This window comes from Rhinatrema bivittatum, chromosome 11 (genome assembly GCF_901001135.1).
Source record: "Rhinatrema bivittatum chromosome 11, aRhiBiv1.1, whole genome shotgun sequence".
Taxonomy (NCBI): Eukaryota; Metazoa; Chordata; class Amphibia; order Gymnophiona; family Rhinatrematidae; genus Rhinatrema; species Rhinatrema bivittatum.
In genome coordinates this window covers 38,165,243-38,190,532 of record NC_042625.1, presented here as the reverse complement: position 1 = coordinate 38,190,532, position 25,290 = coordinate 38,165,243, and the positions used below count along the sequence as shown (strand labels likewise).

Below are 25,290 nucleotides of genomic sequence, written 5' to 3'. Positions count from 1 at the left end.
AGCTACACATGTATTCGTTCCAAAGAAAACCCCATCCCAACCCTTTAAATTTAATTAACTACAACCCCACCCACCCCCCGCAAGACAGGGGCTACCGGTGCCATTGGTTGGCCCGTCACACGGTAGGAGCACAAGATGGCGCCGACAGAGACCGACCAATGACACCGGTAGCCCCTGACATAGTAAGGGCAAAGGCTATCGGTGCCATTTTGAATACTGGCAGACGGACCGAGTACAGGAGATCGCTCCAGGACCCCCGCTGGACCACCAGGGACTTTTGGCAAGTCTTTGGGATAGGGGGGGGGGGGGTCAGGAGGGTGGGGGTTTTATTCGTTAGTGCTACGTTGTATTTGTGGGGGTTCGCCATACGTTTTGTGACCCCCGCAAATATGGCATATACGTTGCGGATTGCCAATACGTTGCAAACGAATGCACACCCCTAGTGGGAGTATGGTAGTCCAAGCAGATGAGTACTATGGGGACTGCGTGGAAATTCAATCATGTCAGTCAAGCACGTACCTGCGGCCAAGCATGACAATCCCTCCAGTCTTAGGATTTATTTTGCAGAAGTCTCCATGAGCCCATACCCCTGCACAAGATAAAAAGGTGATAAATACATGTTCTCACCACTCATTGGAGAGAGAGAGAGGGAGAGAGACTCCTTATGCTTTCCAGAGCATACAACTCTAATCTACTGAGATCAAAACCATATCAAGAAAACTTGTCAACCAACGCATGGAACACATATCCCAATTAAACACTCCGAATCAGACCTAGCAGCAAAGTCCCACCTGATTGTCGACATTCAAAAGGCTTGTTACAGACACAGGATGGGAGAAACAGTCACAAATGCACTTCTGCCACTTTTTATTTAAAAAGAAGGGGCTACCTGGCATTTAAAAACAACAAATTATTTTCTTAATCTTGTGGCACATTCATGCAAGAATTGCTTATTTTACCTTCTCCCAAGAGAAATTAGGTTAGAAAGTACTAGAGGTAACAGCGTTTCTCATCTTGCCCCTAGCCTTTAGAATTCTGGAGAAAAATTTGAAATTTAGAAAAACCCTGAAGACTTCTTTTCTTGCCAGCTTTTCCATCCAGCTAATTTTATTTTGGGAGGGGGTTTATCCTTTGCTACTTATTTATTTTAGTATTTAATGATTTATTGGGATTAATTATTGTAGAGGATTGTAATTGTTTGATTTTCCTTATTGCATCTTTTTAATTTTATAATTGACTTTATTCTGTTTTATTTTAATGATATATGAATTGTTTGGTCAATCAAATGATGTATGATTAGTTTTGGTTTTTTTTACTCATTTTATTGACGTAAAAGTTATCTGCGTTTGGAACATGCATTTTATTGCATTTTTGCAATTGTAAGATAGGCGATCAATCAAGTGGTATAAATAAACAAACCATTCCCTCTTCTGTTATTCAATGTGAAAACAAGCGAGGTATCTGGAACGCCCGCGGTTCACTTTTTATTAAACCATACTGAGCTACACTGGAGAAGGGCAGAGACGGGCATCCCTGATCTAACACACCTCAGAGATTTTTGTGTAAAAAGAATTCTTGGAGCTGAACAATTGTAATGGAATAGCTGACAGCTTATGCTAGGATCGGTGGGGGTTTTTTTTTTTTTTTATTAAATATAAATTAATCTTAGAGAGGTACGTAGGACTATATCTAGAAAGAAACAGAAGAAACTACTTTTGAGTTGTCTGATAAAAGCAGAAATCAAATCAAAATAAAATATAAAAGTACTAAATTAAGAAGCGTTTTCTATTGCCTGTACAGCATGCTCGAGGCAATTTAGAAAACTAATTCCTCATAGGAAAAGAAGGCATCATTTAAAAAAATATATATATATTACAAGCATTATAAACACACAGCTGCAGAACACCCTGTAATATACAAGTATTAAAATCATAGCCAACCTCAAAGTCTGCTATCAGAAGATGTACTTTCTCCTACTCAAAACCCCCACACACAAGGATCAGGGTTTAACAGGAAACCTAGCCCTTCCCTATATGTAGCTCATGCCTTAGATGTCTGGCAAAATAGCTAGGCCTTCACATCTTTGGGATACTGCAAATCATCCTTTTGTACTCTGGTCTCAGCCGAAGATTATACCACAGCCACGGCGCCAGGACTGAAAGGGCTCCCTTTTTTTTGGCAGTAGTTGACAGAAGATAAATGACCAATGGGCCCATCCATTCTATCCTAAGGAAACATTCCAGCTGGTAGTCACAAAAGGTCTCACCGCTTGTAGGACACCATTCCTTATCCAGGTCATTATAGTCTTCCTCATTGGAGGTCTGTCATATTGGGTAGATGAGTGTATAAAAAAAAAAAAAAAAAAAAAAACACACCCCAAAAAAAATCCACACTTGATCCAGAGGGCTTCTCTTTCCCAATCATGGGTGGATTGCAGGAAAATATCAGCCCAGGGGATTTTTTCAAAACCAGCTCACGGGGTATCTAATTCCCTTGTGCACTCTCTCTGCAGCACATGTGTCAACAGCTCCCTATAGTACACCAAGTCAACTGTGGAACCTGGCAGAATTAAGCCTAAATATCTCATAAGAACATAAGACGTTGCCATACAGGGTCAGACCGATCCACAAAGCCCAGCATCCTGTTTCCAACAGTGGCCAATCCAAGTCACAAGTACCTAACAAGTACCCAAACATTAAGAAGATCCCATGCTACTAATACCAGTAATAGCAGTGGCTATTCCAAGTCAACTTGAATAACAGGTAATGGACTTCTCCTCCAGGAACTTATCCAAACCTTTTTTAAACTCAGCTACATTAACTGCCTTAACATCCTCCTCAGGTAAATTCCAGAGCTTAAATGTGCATTAAGTGAAAAAGAATTTTCATTCAAAACGCTAACTTCATGGAGTGCCCCCTAGTCCTTCTATTATCTGAAAGAGTAAATAACAGATTCACATTAACCTGTTCTAGACCTCTCATGATTTTATAGACTTCTATCATATCCCCACTCAGCCGTCTCATCTCCAAGCTGAAAAATCCTAACCTCTTCTCATAGGGGGAGCTGTTCCATTCCCCTTTATCATTTTGGTTGCCCTTCTCTTTACTTTCTCCAGTGCAACTATATCTTTGAGATGCAGCGACCAGAATTGTGCACAGTACTCAACGTGTTGTCTCACCATGGAGTGATTCAGAGGCATTATGACATTTTCTGTTTTATTAACCATTCCCTTCCTTGTTTTTTTTTACTGCTGCAGCACACTGAGCCGATGATTTCAATGTGTTATCACTATGATACCTAGATCTCGTTCCTGGATGGTAGCTCCTAATATGGACATCGTGTAACTACAGCAATGGTTATTTTTCCCTATATGCAACACCTTGCACTTATCCATATTAAATTTCATCTGTCAATTGGATGCCAATCTTCCATTCTCACAAGGTCCTCCTGCAATTTATCACAATCCACTTGTGATTTAACTACTCTGAATAATTGTGTCATCTGCAAATTTGATTACCTTACCTGTCGTACCCTTTTCCAGATCATTTATAAATATATTGAAAAGCACCGGTCCAAGTACAGCTCCCTGAGGCACTCCACTGAGAAAACTGACCTGACCATTTAATCACACTCTGTTTCCTGTTTTTTAACCAGTTTTTAATCCACAAAAGGACATTTCCTCCTATCCTATGACTTTTTAGTTTTCTTAAAAGCCTCTCATGAGGGACTTTGTCAAACGCCTTCTGAAAATCCAAATACACTACATCTACTGGTTCACTTTCATTGATTACCAATGAAAGAACAAGTGAAATTTTTAAAATCACGATACTATTTTTATGGGTTTTAAAGTATGGGGGCCTGGAGTATTTATGGTATCAAATTAAAGATTATTTCCTAGGCCTTAATTCTCTATACCTCTCAGGATGCTGCTTTGCAGATTCCCCAGAGTTGGAAATGCATAGGCTTGCTCTTCATAAAAGAACTTTTTTTGTAGTTGGACCTGAACTGTGGGCTTCGGCCAAATTAGAGAAACAATGGTCCATCCTCTGAATCCCAAGGAAAATCTAAATCTCTAACAAAATACCATGCGTTAACCAATACAGCAAAAAAAAAAAAAAAGATTACTATGCTAAACAGATTCCCGGAGTAATATTTAATTCTAAATTGCTCTTTAATGTTGTTAAACATTTCATTAAGGACCAGTCATCTTCCATCTCAAGAAACTATAACTTCTCAAAGGCCACTTGCAATGAAGATGCTACATCCTTTTTAGATAAAAATCAATAGGTTAAAAAACTTAATTCCCTATCTGTTCTCCCATAAAAGCACCTGAAGATTCACATGACCTGGTAAGTGATCCGTTTTCAGAGTATCTAATCTTGAAATCCGTCAGATCATAACTAAAATTAAGCCTGCTAGTCATCCATGTGAGCCAATTCCAGTAAGCTCCTTGAAACAAGTACACCGTGTTAAAAACTGACAATCACAACCTTAATCATTCTCTCTCAGAAGGAACCATACCAAATGGGTTAAAACAAGCTGTGATATAAAGCAGATTCCTAAAAATAAAAACTGGTATAATCAACAATTGGGACAACTATCGTCCAATATCCAATTTGTCTTTTCTATCAAAATTACTTGAAAAAGCAGTGTTATCCCAACTTGTAAATCATTTGGATGACCAAGATATTCTCTTCCCAAATCAATTCGGATTTAGTAAACATCATTGAACTGAGACACTACTCCTCCTCTCATTAACAGACTGTTTTACAGGGTTTGATGTGGATGGATCTTATTTTCTCATGCTAATTGACTTAACAGCTGCCTTTGACACTGCGGACCATACCCTGTTGTGCCATCAGCTGAGCAATATTGGGATTGAAGATAGAAAGGAAGAGAACATATTATGAACGCTATCTAATAGAACATTCCAAGTCAAACTGGGCAATCACTTATCAAATACGTTCCATATTGATACAGGTGTCCCTCAAGGCTCAGCACTCTCGGCAACACTATTCAATATTTATGCGCTTCCACTGTGTAAGTTACTGGCAGATCTTCCTATATGCTGACAACATATAGTTTTACATCCCATTCTCCAAATCGCTTGAAAATACAGGATCACCACTTTCAATCTATATGAAAGCAATACACCAGGAACTATCACAACTTTAACACTAAACTTTAAAAAGACTGAAATCATCTGGTTAAGTAGAAACTGACAACTAAACTATCAGCTCTAGACCTGGGTAATTTTCAAATGAATTCCTTGAATCAAATATGGATTTTAGGTATCCACTGGATGAGAACCTCACTATGAAAAAGTACATTAATTAATTAATACAGGCTACACCAAGTTGTGGATATTACATTGGTTGAAACCTTTATTTTATTTAAAAGAATTTAACAACTGCACCCTCCAATATTTCAAAGACTTCTGAACTGTATTGCAAACTCATTTTCTTAAACCTAGACTACTGTAACTCCTTCTTTCTTGGTCTTCCTGCATGTCTCTTAAAACCACTACTAGTACTACAAAATGCCTCAGCAAGATTTTTGTTAGGAGCTAGGAAATTTGATCACATTACACCCTCGCTGATTTCACTGCACTGGCTGCCAGTACAGTCCCAAGTCTATTTTAAAGTATTAACATTAATATTCAGAATTATTAATTCTAATACTGGTATGGTAGGCATGACAGAACCACACACACACCACAGTGAACACTAAGATCTCAAAACAAAGGTCTACTGACTGTCCTCACAATACGAAACACACCTGACGCATGTAAGATCGTGTGTTTTCCATAGCAGGTTCAAAACTTTGGAATTCCCCACCAGAGGTGTTACATTTGATTCCAGATAGAAAGATTTAAATGTGAGCTTAAACACATGACTATTCAAAAATGCATACAACCTAACTTAAAACATCAGAATGTAGAGATCTACAGCAAGGACAAAAGATACTAATTGATGCATGAAGAACAAATATAAACAAGGATTGTAAGAAGCTAAATACAATGTACTGACTAATGTGAAATTTTATTTTCTGTACTTCATGTCTTAGATCCTAGATCTTTAATTATGTATTGGAACATTTCATTTAATAGATGTTAATATGTATTTATAAATACTACCTCTGTAACCCTTCATTTACTGATTTATAGCTATGAATATTATTTTTGTAAACTGTTGTGATCTTTACATGGAACAGTATATAAAATGTCTAAATAAAGCTGTAGACCCCCGTTCCAGCCCATTCAAATCGGTTAACACACACACATCCTGGTCTGGCCAACCAAGCAGCTCTTGAATTAGTGAAAGTCATGAGACAAATACACTGCCAGCCAGTGTCAGACACACACACAGTCACACAGATTTATAGATTGCATAAAATTTATATACATGGACACTCTCTCTCAGACACAGAGATAAACCCACACACTGAGTGTGAGTGTGTGTGCCAGAGACAGACACCCACTCACACAGTCTATGTATAGGTATGTGTTACTTTGTGTGCGACAGTCTCTCTAACATGCTGTTGTGCTGCTGCTTATGTACTCATACAGTGCGTTCCACCACACCAGCACTACCGCATCAGAGTTTAACTTTCCTGCTTGCTGCCAGCCCTTCCTCATTCTGCAGCAGCCACCTCCTTTTCCAATCCCACTCTGAGACTTGCTGGCTCCACAGCTAACTGCTCCTCTCACAGCTCAGTCCAGTCACCTCAGACAGAAGCCTCCCCAGGTTCTTCCTCCTGGCTCGCTCTCTCCCCCTTTCCTGTGCCTGTAGCTTGCCTCCACTTCACCACCACCCTCCCATCTCTCCAGTGCATCCTCACTGACTGTATGCTGCACAGTCTGCTGCTTTTGTGGTTCCCCAGGCTTGATTCTGCCTACCTACTCCAAGGGGATAGGAGAACAGAAGTGATCCATACTTTTCCCTGGGCTTTTATAAAGAAAAAAAACTTAAGCTCTAGCAGAGATGAGGGAGAGCCATTAACCCAGCTCCAGATGGGAATCCTGCTTTCTCTTGAGGAGCCAGTGCAGCCAGGGCTGGTGCAAGGGTAATTTATAACAGATTTTACTTGAAAAGAACATTTAAACTACAGTCTAAGGTAAAAATATCACATAGAACATGTATACTTACATGCACTATTATGACACCAACCAGAAAACTCCACAAAAAAGCCACCTGCAGCCATAGAGTATTAAAGTAGGGTATTACAGTATGCTGAGTGTGAGTTTGGCCTTCAGAAAGCTTTAGTAAACTGAATTGCAATATAGTAAACCTCCAATATGAAAACACACTAACTGCCAGCACTCCAAACAGTAATAACCCTACCTATGAAAAGGCAATACTGCAAATTACATCAGACCCTAACACACCAATACATCTGTAATTAGGAAAACAGAACGAGCCAAGCTGTTGTCGATCCCTGCACGCCACAGTTCCATCTAAGCTGACTGTGTGAGCAATTGCTTATACATTTTAGAGCATTGTTCACAGCTTTTACATGACGACTCTCAAACATTTTTTTTTGTGCTATATATAGAAATGGAACACTAATGCTGGCACTCAAAAATTGTTGCTCATATGAAAAAAAAAAAAAGTGTATACACAGTCATTCCTTGGAGGAGGCATTGCTACATGTTAGCAGAATACCTCACTTCAGTCACACATGTAGAACACAGACAGATCCTCACCAAATACAAAAAGAAGAGATGATAAAGTATAATAGAAACATGCAGACAAGAACTGAACGTGAAACAAGCCAGACTCTGTATGGAATGGAAAAACAAAATATAATCATTGCTCACTAAACAATAACATCAAGAAATATAAAGCATCAAGCTTAATAGTAAAACCAAACTCAAAAAAAGAATAAATATTTCAAAACAGCTGATTAAAAGAATATCCAATGATTACAAACATAAGTTTTGTTTAAATTTCCCAAACATCAATAAAATTTTTCAAACTAGCAGACACAGCAAACATCCAAAATTTAAAATAAATCCCCTGCTCTCTGTACTTGGGAACTTTGGATTCCAGTCACCATGACATTGTCATGGATTAGTAAGAGGTGGGAGATATGCACAAACTGTCTTCTCTGTCTAACACAATGTACAGTCTCATACAAACTCCCTTATATTCTCTCTCACACACATGCCCACTGGCTCACATGCTCTCTCTCAGACATGCTCACTGTGTCCCACACTGACGCTCTTGCTCACTGGCTCAATCGCTCTCTTACACACACAGGCCCACTGGCTTAAATAAGAACATAAGAAAATGCCATACTGGGTCAGACCAAGGGTCCATCAAGCCCAGCATCCTGTTTCCAACAGTGGCCAATCCAGGTCATAAGAACCTGGCAAGTACCCAAAAACTAAGTCTATTCCATGTAACCATTGCTAATGGCAGTGGCTATTCTCTAAGTGAACTTAATAGCAGGTAATGGACTTCTCCTCCAAGAACTTATCCAATCCTTTTTTAAACACAGCTATACTAACTGCACTAACCACATCCTCTGGCAACAAATTCCAGAGTTTAATTGTGCGTTGAGTAAAAAAGAACTTTCTCTGATTAGTTTTAAATGTGCCCCATGCTAACTTCATGGAGTGCCCCCTAGTCTTTCTACTATCCGAAAGAGTAAATAACCGATTCACATCTACCCGTTCTAGACCTCTCATGATTTTGAACATCTCTATCATATCCCCCCTCAGTCGTCTCTTCTCCAAGCTGAAAAGTCCTAACCTCTTTAGTCTTTCCTCATAGGGGAGTTGTTCCATTCCCCTTATTTTGGTAGCCCTTCTCTGTACCTTCTCCATCGCAATTATATCTTTTTTGAAATGCGGCGACCAGAATTGTAAACAGTATTCAAGGTGCGGTCTCACCATGGAGCGATACAGAGGCATTATGACATTTTCCGTTTTATTCATCATTCCTTTTCTAATAATTCCCAACATTCTGTTTGCTTTTTTGACTGCCGCAGCACACTGCACCGACGATTTCAATGTGTTATCCACTATGACGCCTAGATCTCTTTCTTGGGTTGTAGCACCTAATATGGAACCCAACATTGTGTAATTATAGCATGGGTTATTTTTCCCTATATGCATCACCTTGCACTTATCCACATTAAATTTCATCTGCCATTTGGATGCCCAATTTTCCAGTCTCACAAGGTCTTCCTGCAATTTATCACAATCTGCTTGTGATTTAACTACTCTGAACAATTTTGTGTCATCTGCAAATTTGATTATCTCACTCGTATTTCTTTCCAGATCATTTATAAATATACAAGCCGTTAAGCCCGTTAAAACGGGCTACATCCCTCTGTCTCTCACCTCCCCCTCATTCTCTCTCCCCTCACTCTTCACCACCCCCTACCTCCCTCCCTCACACTCACCCACTCCTCCCCTCCGTCCCCCTCACTCCGTCCCCCTCACTCCGTCCCCCTCACTCCGTCCCACTCCCTCACTGCTGCTGCCCGTCTTCGCCGCCGCCGCTGTGGCCCTGTCTCTCACCTCTCCCTCATTCTCCCTCTCCCCTCACTCTTCCCCACCCCCTACCTCTCTCCCTCTCAGTCCCCCCCTCCCTCTCAGTCCCCCCCTCCCTCTCAGTCCCCCCCTCGCCTCCCTCCCTCGCTACTGGCCGCTGCCGCCACCGCCCACTGCCGCTACCGCCGCCATGTTTTTTTTCTTTTGACGCTGCCTAAGACCGACGTGCTCGCCCGCACATGCGCAGTAGAGCTGCTCTCTACTGCGCATTTGCGGCATGTTGGTCAAGCGTCGTTTATCTAGTTAGATTGAACAGTAAGGGTCCCAATACAGATCCCTGAGGCACTCCACTGTCCACTCCCTTCCACTGAGAAAATTGCCCATTCAATCCTACTCTCTGTTTCCTGTCTTTTAGCCAGTTTGCAATCCACGAAAGGACATCGCCACCGGCACCTATCCCATGACTTTTTACTTTTCCTAGAAGCCTCTCATGAGGAACTTTGTCCAACACCTTCTGAAAATCCAAGTATACTATATCTACCGGTTCACCTTTATCCACATGTTTATTAACGCCTTCAAAAAAGTGAAGCAGATTTGTGAGGCAAGACTTGCCCTGGGTAAAGCCATGCTGACTTTGTTCCATTAAACCATGTCTTTCTATATGTTCTGTGATTTTGATGTTTAGAACACTTTCCACTATTTTTCCTGGCACTGAAGTCAGGCTAACAATACTTACACTGCTTAGAAATATCAAACTGTGTGACATGGGAAAAAGAATTTCAATGGAAAAGTGTCTTCTCTTGCAAGTTACACCAAGAGGTGGAGTTGGGCTTGAATAAAGAATGTTACTGTGGAAGCTGCATCTTTTATCTTGCTGCTTGTAGTCTACAAGTAATTTCATAATTTGATTATAATGGTTGACGATTATGATCTATCTGCAGAAGATAGCTACTGGGAAAGCCAACAGTCCTAGGCTAGGCTACAAGCATTTAAACAAACAAGTCAAACTTAGCACTGCAAAGGACCCCCTTAAATGACCAGGACCAGGCATTAGCCTGGTCCACCTTAAGGCACGACCCGGAAGAGAATTCTGGTCCCAGGGCATTTCCCTAAGCAGGGGAATTAAGAGACCAAGCCTAGGAGGGAACAGAGCGGCCCTGGGGAGGAGAAGGTGGCAGCTCTTACAGCAATAGACAGTCTTGATGTAGCTTTTGGATTTAGAACTGCTGAGGTAAGCAGACCTTTCTACCCGTCTTCTGTTATGCAGCAAATAAAGCTGATTCTGTGGAGAAAAGGCTGATATTCAGACTGACTTTTGTCCTCTAACATCCTTATAAAGCCAAAGACAGCTCGCATGTTATCACAGGGCCTATAGTGCAAAGCTAAAAGCTTTCAAAAATTGGTTTCCAGATCCCACAACAAAACTGCACATCTATCCATGTGGCCCAGTGTTTGCCTGTAGGTCAGCTGGGGAGATCTTGACCAAAAGCCAAGTCTTCATTTCTAAGAAAGGTTGATTCTATATCCCCAGTTGACTTCAAAAGCCCACAAGTCGCCTCTACCTGGGAATTTCGAGAAATAGGCTTTCCGATACTTGTTTCCATTCTCGTCGTTCCAGAAGTGCGTGGGCTGACAGGGGATGGGTTTTGTACAAACCAGCTCGCCGCTCTCCCCCCACACTGGCATGCCTGCATTAAAAAAAAAAAAAAAACCGCAACATCACCACCAACTATTCACCAAGGTGCCAAAACCAAAAAGCACACACACATTTCTTTTTATAACATCAAAAGCAGAGCAGGGAACAGTCCTTATAGGAAGCAAGATTGAAATATGATCAATCACTTACTCTACTTGTGAGGCAAGGGTCATCACGTACAGAGCCTGAATGTACTCTGCTCTGAAGTGCCGAACGTTGGAATATAAATTTTAAAAAAGGTCTGAACGCATGTCCATGAACAGTATATAAAACAAGAACTGCTCAAGCCACATCAGAATCCCAGATATCAACATTTACATCTTGATGTGTACATTTTGGGCTCTGCAGTTTCCCCCCCTTTGGAAACCAGCCCCGATTCGGCCATGATGCTGCAAAGCCTGCAATCATGATTACCTGTGGGGTTCCCCCCTCCCGACCTTAGTTCATTCACTGCAGTGATCATTTTAGGGGCCATGCGCTGGAGGGTTCCAGAAGGAGCTCTGATCATGGGTCCCGGGGCCCAGGGAAGGGAAGACCCAGCCCAGGAAACGAAGGCGGGTCCCACCGCATGGCCGTGCACAGCACTTGCCTCCAACTCCCAACGCACAAATTAGAATCCAGCTCAGATTATTTTTACGCAGCACTGTGACCATGATTCATACTGATGATACAAGGCGAGGAAGGATGGATTAGTGCATATTAAAACTGGGAAGGGAGTTTGGGTGGTTGCGTGCCTGGAACAGCAAGGCGTGGCGGAGCATGCAGGATGTCTTATGCATGTTTAAGCCGAAGGTCAACCATTGATAACGGACCCCATCTGGCTCCATGTGGTCACACTACGCCTGAACACAGCTCATCTCACACTTTATAGGGAGGTTTTTTTCGTAAAGTAGAAAAATCCGGAAATATACATTGAAAATCAATGTTAGCTCATGAGCACAGATTCGTTCGCCACAAACGAAAAATACACAACCCAGCAGATGTGGTAAGATTTGGTTTTTAGTCCTGCTTTGAAAGTTATTGACGAGACGGGGTACACCTATCACACTCCCACTTATTTCAGGGACAGTGAGCATCACGACGCGCATAGATCAAAAGGGGAGAGCTTTTGGTATCCGAGAATCCCCAGAGGTAGCAGTATTCTATTAACAGTCAAAATCTTTCAGCTTCAGAGTCTCAAATACACAAAATCACTAGCGCCTGGCACAAGGATGTTCTTCTTCAACCTTGCACACTTCAAGAAAGCTGCCTCAGGTCATCTAGAAAGCTTAGTAAAGGTTGCACCCCCCCACCCCCATGCTTCTTGCTGTTCCTCAGGATGCCAGGGAAAAACATGGAGGGGGTGACCACAGCTTCCAGGAGGCGGCATGGGCAGCACTTAAGCATGAGATCTGCTGGCCAGTTGCCCGAGCGTGCCTGGCTGACATAGGATTGGGAGAGCTCAAGGGCAAGATTCCATCAACCCATAGCACCTTAAGCTCCTCAGACCGCGCCTTCCGGGGGTTGTGGCGGATTCAGACTCCACTGGGAGCCCAGGCTAGCCAACATACCAAAATCAAAATTAAATCTCCTTTGTATCTCTATGACTCAATGCGTGCTAAATTTGACGAGGATTTTCATTGGAGGATGAACGGCACAGGTGGTAATTACCCGAGTCATCCCACGCTTCCACTGCCATGCCAAGGTTGCGGGCCTGAATCTCGCCTCTGTAAACCGGGATAGTCACATTCTGGCCCATAAAACAGGAAATTATATCTGTGCCACCTATAGAAGGAGAGAAAACTGTTAATCTTTAACCTGTTGAGCACTGATCTGAGAAAAGAAAAAAAGAGGGGGAAGAAAAAAAAATAAGATTCTTGGAGGTTTTCTATTGTCAGGCAAGCAGACATGCAGAGCTGCCGCAGGACCGTCTGAGGGTGCGCCGCCATCCCAGCTGTAACTTAGTAACAGTAGATGTCAGCATCCTGTCTGCTCCACCGCTTCTGTTTCCACTACTCTAGTTAAGGAAATTTGGCAACACGCCGGTCATACAAGCTTGACCACCTGCACTGCGGTCACCCTTCCTTTCTTGAACCATCACTCATAGTGCTCAAGATATCTCCCAGCTGTCACTCACACGTGCTTGACCGCCTGCAGGAGATCATGCCCTATGCTGGAGTGCTGGCAGTCTCTGCTCGGGACTGCCTTCACTCTAAAGTGAGATACTTGCCCATCACAGCTGTATCCAAATCTTTCCAGCTCACTGCCCTGGAGCAAAACAGTTTACCCTATGTATGCAGTAGCAACATAGTAAACTTACAAGACCTGGTGACTTCATCATGGATAAAAGCAGAGTTAGCCCTCCTAAAAGTGTTCTATCTGGGCAAGACTAAACTTGCCGCCTGATAGTCTGCTCATATTTTCATAATTTGCATACTTTTGGACACTTTAAAAAAAAAGAAAAAAAAACTCTTTCCTGAAGGTATTTTTGTATTCTATGTGCATACATCTAGATATCAAGAAAAGTATGCACATTAGGTGCATGCCACTAACATGGCTAACATACACCCTCTTTTTAAAAATGGATACAATTATGCCAGTATTTTTAGCCGCATGGTAAGTAAATATTCAACACACACTATGAGGGGGGGACCTTGGACTGACAAATCATTTAAGTGTGCACACACTTTTGCTCCCTTTGGGGGCAGCAGCGGGGGGGGGGATGTACACCATCACCCACAGAGTAATGCAGTAAAGTGCCCTGTGCCTCCCAGCCCGTCGTGTGTGCATACGCGTAACCAAGTGTAGAGGCTGAGGTTCAAAGTGCCCCTCCCCCTCCTCCAAGCAAGTGCTCTAATCTCCAGGCACTGCCCTTTCCCCGGGTCGGGGATCATTCCTGAGGTGCCGTCTCCACACTCCCAGCTGCTGCACTGAGCCACCCAGAAGCAAGCACACTCCAGAGTTAAAGGGGTTACCTGAGATGGAGCCCAGGAGGATGCTGCTCTTTATAGAGTTGTAGACATATTCATAGCTCTGGGGTTTTAAAGGGGAGCCAGTAGATAATATGGTATGTAGTGTCTGAAGACTATTGGTGTCACCTAAAAAAGCACAAACATTTTTTGGTTTGCCGTTAAAAAGGGAGCAATTTTCAAAAGATTTCTGCAAGAAAACAAAATGTTTACCCATGGGAATAAACCCTCCCCCCTCTAATTTTTGTTATTTGTAAACCGATGTGATGACTTTAGTTGAATGTCGGTATATAAAAAAACAAACCAAAAATAAAATAAATAAAAAGGGGCAGAGCCAGGGACAGGCCAGCTCAGATATGCACCAGGATTTCGTTTTGAAATCTCCATGCGTTGTTAGCCTGCGGCCCACGTGATTCCCCCCCCCCCCCAAAGGGAAAAGTCCCCCAGGGCCTGTGAGCTCCTCCCACTCTAAACAAACTCAGGAAAAAAAAAAAAATCAAACAGCCCCCCACCCCCCCTTATCCAGTTCAGTCCCGTCAGTGAGTGCAGCTGTCAAAGTCATTCACATAGGTCAACAGCAACAGCTTACAAGAGAGCCTCCCACAGTCTGGATAACAGCATGCGTTAGCTGGATCAAGGGAAGGCCTTCCCGGGGGCACCTTTATGGCACACAGATTGAATTTTCAAATCCAAGTGCACAGTCTTCCAGAAAAAAAAAAAAGTGCCCATTGGGGAGGGGAGGAAGGTGCCATCCACACAGATCCTCTGTATCCTGGGGCACGATATTGAAAGGGAAAGTACTGGCAAGTTCCCTTTGTAGCAGGCTGATTCAGTAAAAACGCGAGAGAGCGGACGAACGCCCGCTCGCCAGCCACTCGCCGGTGCGCGCGATACAGTATGCAAATGAGGTGGTGCGGTAGAAACAGGCAAAGGGAGGCGCTAGGGACACTAGCGCATCCATAGCGCCTCCTTTTAGCCCGGAGCGGCGGCTGTCAGCGAGTTTGACAGCCGACGCTCAATTTTGCCGGCGTCTGTTCGAGCCCGCTGACAGTCACGGGCTCGGAAACCGGCAAAACTGAGCGTCCCATTTTAAATTTTTTTTCTTTTTTTTTTTTTTTTACTACCCTTTGGGACCTCAGACTTAATATCGCTATGATATTAAGTCGGAGGGTGCACAGAAAAGCAGTTTTTACTGCTTTTCTGTGCACTTTCCCGGTGCCGGCAGAAACTAGCACCTACCTTCGGATAGGCGCTAATTTCTTAAAGTAAAATGTACGGCTTGGCTGCACATTTTACTTTCTGTATCACAGGGAATACCTAATAGCGCCCTCAACATGCATTTGCATGTTGAGGGCGCTATTAGGTGCCACGGGTTGGACGCGCGTTTACAGCGCGCTCCGGAACGCACTGTACTGTATCGTCCTGTAGATTAGGTGCAAGGTCTAGGGGTTTGTACCTTAAGGGCAATCATGTTTGCCATTTGCCTTTTCAGGGAATTCAGATTCCGCAGTGTTTCTGTATCAGAGCAACGTGATGAGAAGAAAAAAAAAAAAACCACAAAACTGTCTGGGATGTGAAAACAGAATCTGCTATTGCCTTGCAATAAAATTAGATAAGGAGAGTTAGACAAACATTTCCTTATCTAAATTGCAATGCAATGGCAAATTCTGTTCTTTTTCGCATTTGTAATTAACTCCTTGCCGGGTGTAGTCCCATGGCAACACATAACAGAGCGTTTCTATCACTGCTGCCCGGGCACTGCAACAAGAGAGAGAAACTCCTTTACTAGATAAAACACAGGACTTAAGACCATGGTCATGGCAAGATCTAGGAATCCGTTAGCACCGGGTCAAATGGACCAGGTATTTTGCAACTAGATATAGCATAAAACAGACAAAAAAAAAAAAGTTGTTACTACTCACATGGTTGCAGATTCTTCTCCTCCAACACAGCTATCCACTTGGCACTGGTCCCAAGGATGGTAATTCTGCAAAATAATCAACCAGTTTCCCCACTTACTGACAAGACAGATTCCATTTTATACCAGTTTTAGAAGTCAAAGGACAGACCTTTCAATTTTTGAAATGTGGCAAAGTCTTGATCAAAATCTCTGCAAATCTTGAGTAACTTATCTTCAATGGCATAACTGGGTTATAACTGCCTTAAAAGTACTTGCATTAGCAAAAAAAATGTTTAGAAAAAAAAACTCAGTGGCCAGTTATATTATTCTCCTGAAATTAGTGCCTGAAGCTTTCACCATCCTCCTCTTACTTTGTCACCCCTTGCCATTAGGAATCCAAGTAAACTGAAGAACCACTGCACTATTTTGCATCAAATTCCCATGCAAGTATTTCAGGAATACCAGTAAAGGATAGAAAACCAGAGGATGGCCCTAAACAGGGAGCATGTCATTAATAAACTGTTCATTTCTTCCAATAATAAAATAACTATAAAATGCAATACATCACAGAAAGGCCCAAAGAGAAGCCTAGAGTCAAAAACCATATTCAGTTGACAGCTTGGCCATGGCTCATTATGTGTTGACCATGCTTTCTATGTGCATGCAAGACAAAAACATAACCAGATGAGCATAACCGGAAAATGTCATAATGCCTCTGTATCGCTCCATGGTGAGACCGCACCTTGAGTACTGTGTACAATTCTGGCCTTCGCATCTCAAAAAAGAGATATAGTTGCGATGGAGAAGGTACAGAGAAGGGTGACCAAAATAAATGGGATGGAATTGCTTCCCTATGAGGAAAGTAACAAGGTTAGGGCTGTTCAACTTTGAGAAGAGATGGCTGAGGGGGGATATGATAGAGGTCTTTAAAGTCATGAGAGGTCTAGAACGGGTAAATATGAATCAGTTATTTACTCTTTCGGATAATAGAAGGACTAGGGGGCACTCCATGAAGTTAGCATGGGGCACATTTAAAACTAATCAGAAAAAATTCTCACTCAATGCACAATTAAACTCTGGAATTTGTTGCAGTGGATGTGATTAGTGCTGTTAGTATAGCTGGGTTTAAAAAAGTTTTGGATAAGTTCTTGGTGGAGAAGTCCATTACCTGCTATTAATCAAACTGACTTAGAAAATAGCCACTGCTATTACTAGCAGCAGTAGCATGGGATAGACTTAGTTTTTTGGGTACTTGCCAGGTTCTTATGGCCTGGATTGGACATTGTTGGAAACAGGATGCTGGGCTTGATGGACTCTTGGTCTGACCCAGTATGGCATGTTCTTAAAGAGATGGGAAGGAGGAGAAAACATAATAGCATCCAATTTCTAACTTACTAATGGCTCCTGTGAGGCACTTAAGGTGATCACTTGCAATTTCAGCTTGTTAAAAACAAAATACCTCCTAAGAGGGGCTCTCACTTAGGAGAAAATGCCCCATTGGTGCTGGATGACACCACTGCACCCAGCCGGATGCATCAACCCTACACTAGAAACGGCAGATTTCCTTCACGCCTGGCACCAGTGTCCCTGACACTGCCGAGCACCTTGTCAGGTACGCTACTCTGGAATCCACCGTGCAATCTTATCCATCATAACATTGTACCAGCCAGCATTAATAGCCCTTTCTGGTTTTCTTTGTGTGGGAGGGGATAAGGATGCGAAAGGTCTGTAGGTGCGCGTGTTGGGAAAGGGAGTAGAACCGTGGTTACCTTTCAATTTGAAATGAGTAAAACTTTGTCAGCATTAATCAACATGGTACAACCCCTTCATTTATCAACATTAGCTGGTTACATTACCGGGCCTGGAAAAAAAAAATCTCTGGGGCTTCATTTGCCTACTAGGTAATGTGCAAAGCCATTAATCTTACAGCGAAACAGAATATTAACTGATTGCTTCCAACTTGACTACAGACATCAAAGAGAGGCGGGAAATTAAAGCTCATGAAGAGAGTAATAAAATCTCTTATTTGATCATTAAAAGGAATCATCCATCAGGTCTGTACCTTAACCTTTACAGTCTGTGTGCAATCCAGTCAGAGGAAAACTTAAACACACGCAGAAGAGCCGCAGGTGTGCTCAAATGGCTGTAATGAACTGCCTCGGCAAGTGCCATCTGCTAACACCAGGGCTCCCAGAACCAGAGCCATACCCTGCCACACAAGGAAGTCTGGAGCCTCTATATGAGCTAACAACACTACTTATTTCTAGAATGTCAGACATAATAAATCAGCTCTGTCGATGCTGAACACCGGGATGCATGTTTCATGACTGGGGAGAGAGAATGGGACGGTAGAATCTTTCAATTCCTTCTCCTGCCAGCAGGTGTCAGGATTGTACAACTTCCTGACCATCCTGATACTATTTCTTCTGTGACCTACAAGAACCTAACCTGTCTTGCTAAGGCAGGAGACCTGAGCCTCAAAAGGGTGACAGGCATATCAGTGAAAAAGAAAAAAAAACATGCAATTTTGCAGACAAGGCTAAAGAAGCTTTCAACCAAATCATATCAAAGCGGAAGATGAAATTCCACAGACGTTCATGCCTGCCCTATCCAAAACAGTGTTTACTTACCCCACTCTATCTACCAGGTCCCACAGCACGTTAGGCGATGGGACAAGAGGCGACCCATTGTACAGGACCACCGATGCACCTGTAGCCAACGAGGACACTAACCAATTCCACATCATCCAGCCCACCTGGAAGAGACACACAGCAGCATTAGCTTTGGCTCCAGGTTAGCTTGCAAGCAGCCAGGCAGTTCCCTGAACCTTTTATCCATCTAGGACTGCAAACTTTTCAATGTTGTAAAATAAGGACATGATCCTTTACTCACTGTCAAATTAGTCACCAGAATCCATATTCACAAATACTCCTTCAGAAGGTAAAATACACTTATGGTCTTTATTGTCAAAGCAACTGCTTTAGGTGCTGCATGTTGCTTTGAAAGATCATTTAGTGGCGTGTGCATGTAAATGCAGGTGCAACACCACAGGTCACACACATTCTTACCCTCAAGTAGGCCTTGAGGAGGCAGAGATCTGGGCAGGAAAAGGATTTGGGTGTATGCTTTTGAAAGTACATGTGTAAATGTACATGCAGAAAGCTGCACGTCCTCGGGAGCAAGTGTAACGTCCCGAGCATGCGTACCCGCACGCACCGGGCCACTCAGGAATTCTAAATGTGGCCATTCAAAGTTTCATGTACAGCCCTCTGTCTGGTGTATGCGTTCCTCTGGTGCTAGCATCACCGCCATCTTCAAACCACGTCTGCCATTTAAGACCAATTCTGTAGAGGCTTTACTCGCTGCGCACAGAACATCAAATCTGAAGGTTTGCACCACACCAGGCCAAGCGCCATTTAACATCAAAAGGCATTTTGTCCAGTGACCTCACCGTCAGAGAAAAACCCACATACTTTGCTTTGTATAATCTACTTTTACCATGCGGTAAATGAAACAGCAGGTTTTTGCCAAGTGAGCTGAACAGAGATTATCTGAAAATCTCAGAAACAAACAATATGAAATATTATCCAAAGATACTGCTGTGCATGGGTGGAGGAGGAGGGCTTAGTGTTGGGCTGCAGAAGGTCATTTATAAGGGTATCTACCCACAGTAGAGGAATCTCAGTTGGGCCAATTTGGTCTTCACCTGCCTTCATTTACCATGTTACTATGAGACCTGGGGTGTGTTAGTTTTAAAATAGACAAGAGATCATCAGCTATAGCCAGTTGTATTGTTTTGTGCACCAAACAGCCAACTACATTTTGTTTTTGCTGCTCTGTTGCTTTAGTGCACTCTATTAGCAACATGTGTGCACTGTAAAAATGTTACAGCGTGCACTACATTGAATCATAAAACAAAATTAAACATGACGATGTGCAACAAAGAGTGTGTATAGAATAAAACCGTGAATATCATAGCACCTTCTGTATCGCTGCATGGTGCAACCTCATCTGGAGTATTGTGTTCAATTCTGGTCACCACATCTCAAGAAATATATAATATAATTAGAAAAAGGTACAGAAAAAGGTCAACCAAAATGATAAAGGGGAGGGAATGATTTCCCCTATTAAGAAAGCTGAAGAGCTCCAACCTCTTTAGCCTTTGAGAAGAGATGTGATAGAGGACTATAAAATAATGAATGGAATGGAAGTAAACAATCAGTTTTTTTTACTCTTTTGAAAAGTACAAAGACCAGGGGGACACATATTGAAGTTACTAGGTAATACATTTAACACTAATAAGAGAAGAGATTTTTTTACTCAACACATACAAGCTCTGGAATTCAATGCCAGAGGATGTGGTGAAAGCTATTAGTGTTGCTGCGTTTAAAAAAAGGTTAGGTCAAGTTCCTGGAGGAAAAGTCCATTAACCATTATGAAGGTAGAGTTGCAGAAATACACTGCTTATTCTTGGGATAAGTAGCTTGGAATCTGTCTACCCCTTGGGGTCATACCAGGTACTTGTAACCTGGATTGGCTACTGTTGGAAATAGGATACTGCGATTGATGGACCTTTGGTCTGACCCACTATGGCAAATCTTATGTTCTCTTCAGAACATTAGATGTGTTCTCATGTGGTCTCCTTAGCTTATCTACATTGTTACTTTTCAACCTCATTTCGCTGACCCAGTAAAACATATCACAATCCGCAAAGAATCCCATTCTCCCCAGGACCAATGCGGGTACAGGAGCCCTAGAGAAAGTAAAACAGGCCAATTGTACACAGTCACTTTTACCTCTAGAGAAAAACTGGACCTGCCACCAGCATTTGTAATTATGAATGTTAAAGAAAAGCACGAGAGATCACGTGATGTGGTGGGCCTGACAAGCTGCTGCTGTCGGAGCTCCGGCTGCCACCCCTGCCTAATTTTAACTTTTTTGGAGCTAACTCGGCTACTTCGCTCTGCGTAGACCTGGGCATCCTTGTGAGAACCTCCCTGCCGCCTGACTATCCCAAAAAAAAAAAAAAAAAAACTAATTGCGGGGCATTCTTATGGCTGCGAGATCCGCGCGAAAAGACAAAGACAAGCTTCAGATTTCGCGGCCTAAAATGGCCGCCTCCCCGAAGATGGCAGACGTGCCTGCTGATGTATCTCTCGAGGACAAAATATCCCACGCAGTTGTCAATGCCCTGGATATGCGGCTCCACCAAATTTCGGAACAAATAGCCGAGGTACGGGCATCGTTCGTGGAAATTGACGGCCGAGTGGAACGAGTGGAAGGGCGCGTGGGGCTGGCGGAAGACGACATCGGTGCGCTGGAGACTCGGGTGATCGAATTAGAAAAGCAAGCGAAAGCCCATGAAGAAAAAATAGACGATCTTGAGAATCGCTCGCGGAGGAACAACTTAAGATTCGTGGGCATACCTGAGTCCTTACCCGACTACGAATTGCCGCGGCTGTTGGAAGCATGGCTGTTGGGCTTGGTTCCTTCCCTTGCCTCACCCTCGGGGGGCCTTATGGAACGGGCCCATAGGGTGGGCAGAAAGATGGACGGAGAAGGTGAACGAAGGCCGCGGGTCATTCTTACGAAGTTTTTACACTTTGCTCACAAAGAATTGGTTTTACAGCACTACCGAAAACTGAGAGAATTTTCTTATGATTCCCATCGCATTTTAGTATTTCAAGACTTTTCACCTCGTGTTACCTTAATGAGAAAAGCTTTCAGCGGAGTTTGCAGTGATTTAGCCAACAAGAAAATTCGTTTTGCCTTAATGTATCCTGCGCGTCTCCGCATTACACATCAGGGGCAGCAAAAATATTTCACTGCGCCAGCGGAGGCTCAGGCGTTTGTGGGAGGCCTCTCTCTCTTGGAACCGCCAGCTGCGACATGAGAGTACTATCTATGGGGATATGGTTTTCACATGTACCTTTTGCTGACTTTTTTTTTGTGCTGTGGAGCAATTTTTCATTGAAGGGAAGCTCGGATTTATGGTTTTTCTTTTCCCTTCCTTTTTTTTTTTTTTTTTTCCTTTTGGCCTATTGCTATCGGGGATAACTCATAGTGCGTAGCTGGTTGGATGGCTTTGCGACCAGGGAAGTTCTCGGTTGTGTTTTTTTTTTCTCCGGACCTGTACAATTTTAAGATGTGGATCTGGTTATCTCCGTTGAGCTCAGCTAATGGAGGTGTTAGCTATCTATTTTTCTACCTTTGTCGCCTTCTTTTGCTTATTCCACGCCCTTATTAGTGGTCTTAATTGCCTTTGCAATGTTGAGCACAAGAGTTTGCTCTGCAGAAGTTTTCTAGTTTGTTTTTTTTTTAAGAATGACGACAGGGGTGGCAGCCGTACACATGGGTGTATCTGTGTGATCTCTACCCCCTTCCAGGGGTTTGTTTCGTGAATGGGGAGGGCAGCTTTTGTTCCTGGGCTGCATTTTGGCTCGGGGACGGAGGGTTTTTGGATTTTTCTGCTTCTTCTCTGTTCCCCTATGGGAAGGGAGATGGGTTTTGGAAGAATATTTGGGGGGAGGGAGGGTGGGGGTTTTGCAGAGAACCTCAGGGGTTTTGGGTACATAACAAGGGTACTGGTATGTATGATTTGGTTGTTTCAGTATGTGTATTACTTTTTGATTCTGCAGCTGTTTAGAGATGTGTTACCACAGCGACAGTTCCTCCTCTTCCTGGCGCCATGGCGTTAGAGATGGTAACCTGGAACGTGGCGGGCTTGGGTACTCCCATAAAGCGCGAGAAGGTGCTAGCGAGGCTGGCCAAACTTCATGCTCATGTTACGTTTTTGCAAGAAACCCACATGCTTGAAGCGGAAGCGCGTAAGCTTCGCAAGAAATGGGTGGGACAAGTATTTTGTGCCAGCGGCTCCTCCAAGAGTAGGGGGGTCGCTATCCTCATACACAAAGCGACCACTTTCAAACTGCAGTCACAAGTGGTAGACCCACAGGGTAGATTTATCATTCTCACAGGTATTTTGATGGGGTCCCTAATTACTCTAGTTTCGGTTTATGCCCCAAATTCTTATGACCACGCCTTCTATACCACATTGCTATCACATCTCACTACAATTGAGGGTTCGCCCATAGTGATTGGGGGGGACTTTAATTTTGTTATTGATCCCCACTTAGATAGGCAACCGTCCCGGGGTGGTCACTCCATCAGCATCACTAAAGGCCCTAATTTTTTGTGTCGCCATCTCCAATTATTGGACTTATGGAGAGCTTTACACCCGGGAGAGAGGGATTTTACCCACCTGGCCAGGGCGCATGCGTCGCGATCCCGGATAGATTACCTGCTTATTTCAGAGTCCCTCTTCCCCAGATTTACGGGGTCTACTATTGCCCCATTGCTGATTTCTGATCACTGTCCAGTGGTGGGCACTTTTGGCCAGAGGGTGGGGGGATCCCCGTCTCAATGGCGTCTGCCGGCTTTTTTAGCCACGGACTCCGAGTTCCCGGCATTTCTTCTTAGGAAATGGCGGGAGTTCATGCAGACTAATCAGCAACATAGGGCCCAGCCGATTCTGCTGTGGGAAACCGCGAAATGTGTTTTGCGTGGGGAAATTATCAGCTATGTCAGCTTTAAAAAGAAGCGTATGGATCACGAAATCATTCTCCTAGATAAACAGCTGAAGGAACTTAAACGACATATTACTAGTAAAGATGATCCTGTAAAATTAGCCCAATATCAGGAGACTCGTCAAGCTCTAAATAATCTAATACATGAGAGAGCTAAGAGAACAATGAGGGCCCAGCAGCTTCGTTTCTTTCGGTTTGGCAATAAAACAGGGCGGCTTCTCGCCTCTCTTTTGAAAGCTCAAACTTCCTCCAAATTTATTGCTGCTTTAAAGGACTCAGTTGGAGCCACTAAATCCACCTCCTCAGACATAGCGGATATTTTTTCAGCCTACTATAGTAAGTTATACTCGGCGGAGCCAGTGGTAGACGCACATATAGAGGACTTTTTACGAGAGCTGCCCCTGCCGAGAATCCCAGAGGATCAGCAGGCGAAATTACAGCGCCCAATTGAACTTGCGGAGATTAGAGAGGCGATTGGGTCGCTCCCTGCCAATAAGGCTCCGGGCCCAGACGGACTGACCTCTGTTTTCTATAGATCCCTGATTGATGAGATCTCGCCTGTCCTACAGGATGTATTTGAAACCATGACAGATCAACAAGCCATGTCTGGTTCTATGCGGGCTGCCACTATTGTAGTTCTCCCGAAGGGGGGCAGGGATCCTCTGTTGGCATCATCTTACAGGCCAATATCTTTGCTGAATCTGGATATAAAGATTTTTGCGAAGCTCCTGGCCAATAGATTGAGGCCTATCATGCCCCTATTGATAGCGCCCGACCAAGTGGGGTTTGTTGCGGGAAGAAGATCCACCATAAATATACACAAAGTATTGGCGGTCTTAGAGCGCTGTCAAACCTCCACGATACCAGATCCTCTCTTGGTCACATGTGACGCTGAGAAGGCGTTTGACAGGGTAGCTTGGCCCTTCCTCAGACAGGTTTTACTTAAGATGGGATTCCATGGACGACTATATGAATATATTACCTTATTGTACACGAATCCGTCTGCTCGGATTTTGGTAAATGGCTTACTATCGGGAGAGTTTTACTTACACAGGGGCACTAGACAGGGTTGTCCCCTATCTCCCCTTTTGTTTATTTTGACTGTGGAGCCCCTGGTGTGGATGTTAAAGCTGGACTCTGACATTGCTGGTTTCTCGGTCCAGGGGCAAAGGCTTCTCACATTACTTTTTGCTGATGACATTTTGCTGTTACTCTCTCATGCCCGCTCAGCTTTGCCGGCGGCTATAGCTATTTTTCATAGGTATCAAAGGGTCTCTGGCTTTAAACTAAATTTAGATAAAACAGAGGCTTTGGACTTGGGAGGGAAGCTGCGGGACACATGGATGGATATACCTGTCAAGTGGGCTACCTCTACTGTTAAGTATTTAGGAATTATTATACACCCCAACCCTAAGCAGTGGTATGGATTGAACGTGATCCCTGCTATTGCAAAGGCGGCAAAAACATTGGAGGGGTGGCACAATCTTCCATTGTCCCTCCAGGGTCGAATTGCGGTGATTAAGATGGTAATTGCTCCGCAAATACTATACAAATTGATTATGCTACCTTTTTTACTTCTTTCCAAAGATAATCGAAAACTCCAATCTATTATACGTAAATTTATCTGGCATTCCCGACGTGCACGGCTGGCTCAGAGA

At 43.4% G+C, this 25,290-nt stretch overlaps 1 protein-coding gene across 1 annotated transcript in view; it reads right to left on the bottom strand.

The window, feature by feature from the left end:
- Positions 1-25,290, bottom strand: part of AACS (acetoacetyl-CoA synthetase) — an 81,326-nt gene that overhangs the window by 7,849 nt on the left and 48,187 nt on the right. The window contains exons 10-15 of the mRNA XM_029570940.1: positions 18,677-18,801; positions 16,069-16,133; positions 14,153-14,275; positions 12,849-12,962; positions 11,065-11,190; positions 520-589 (exon numbers count right to left, since the gene is read on the bottom strand). Coding sequence (XP_029426800.1) covers positions 520-589; positions 11,065-11,190; positions 12,849-12,962; positions 14,153-14,275; positions 16,069-16,133; positions 18,677-18,801 — 623 coding nt within the window. The remainder of the gene's footprint in view (positions 1-519; positions 590-11,064; positions 11,191-12,848; positions 12,963-14,152; positions 14,276-16,068; positions 16,134-18,676; positions 18,802-25,290) is intronic.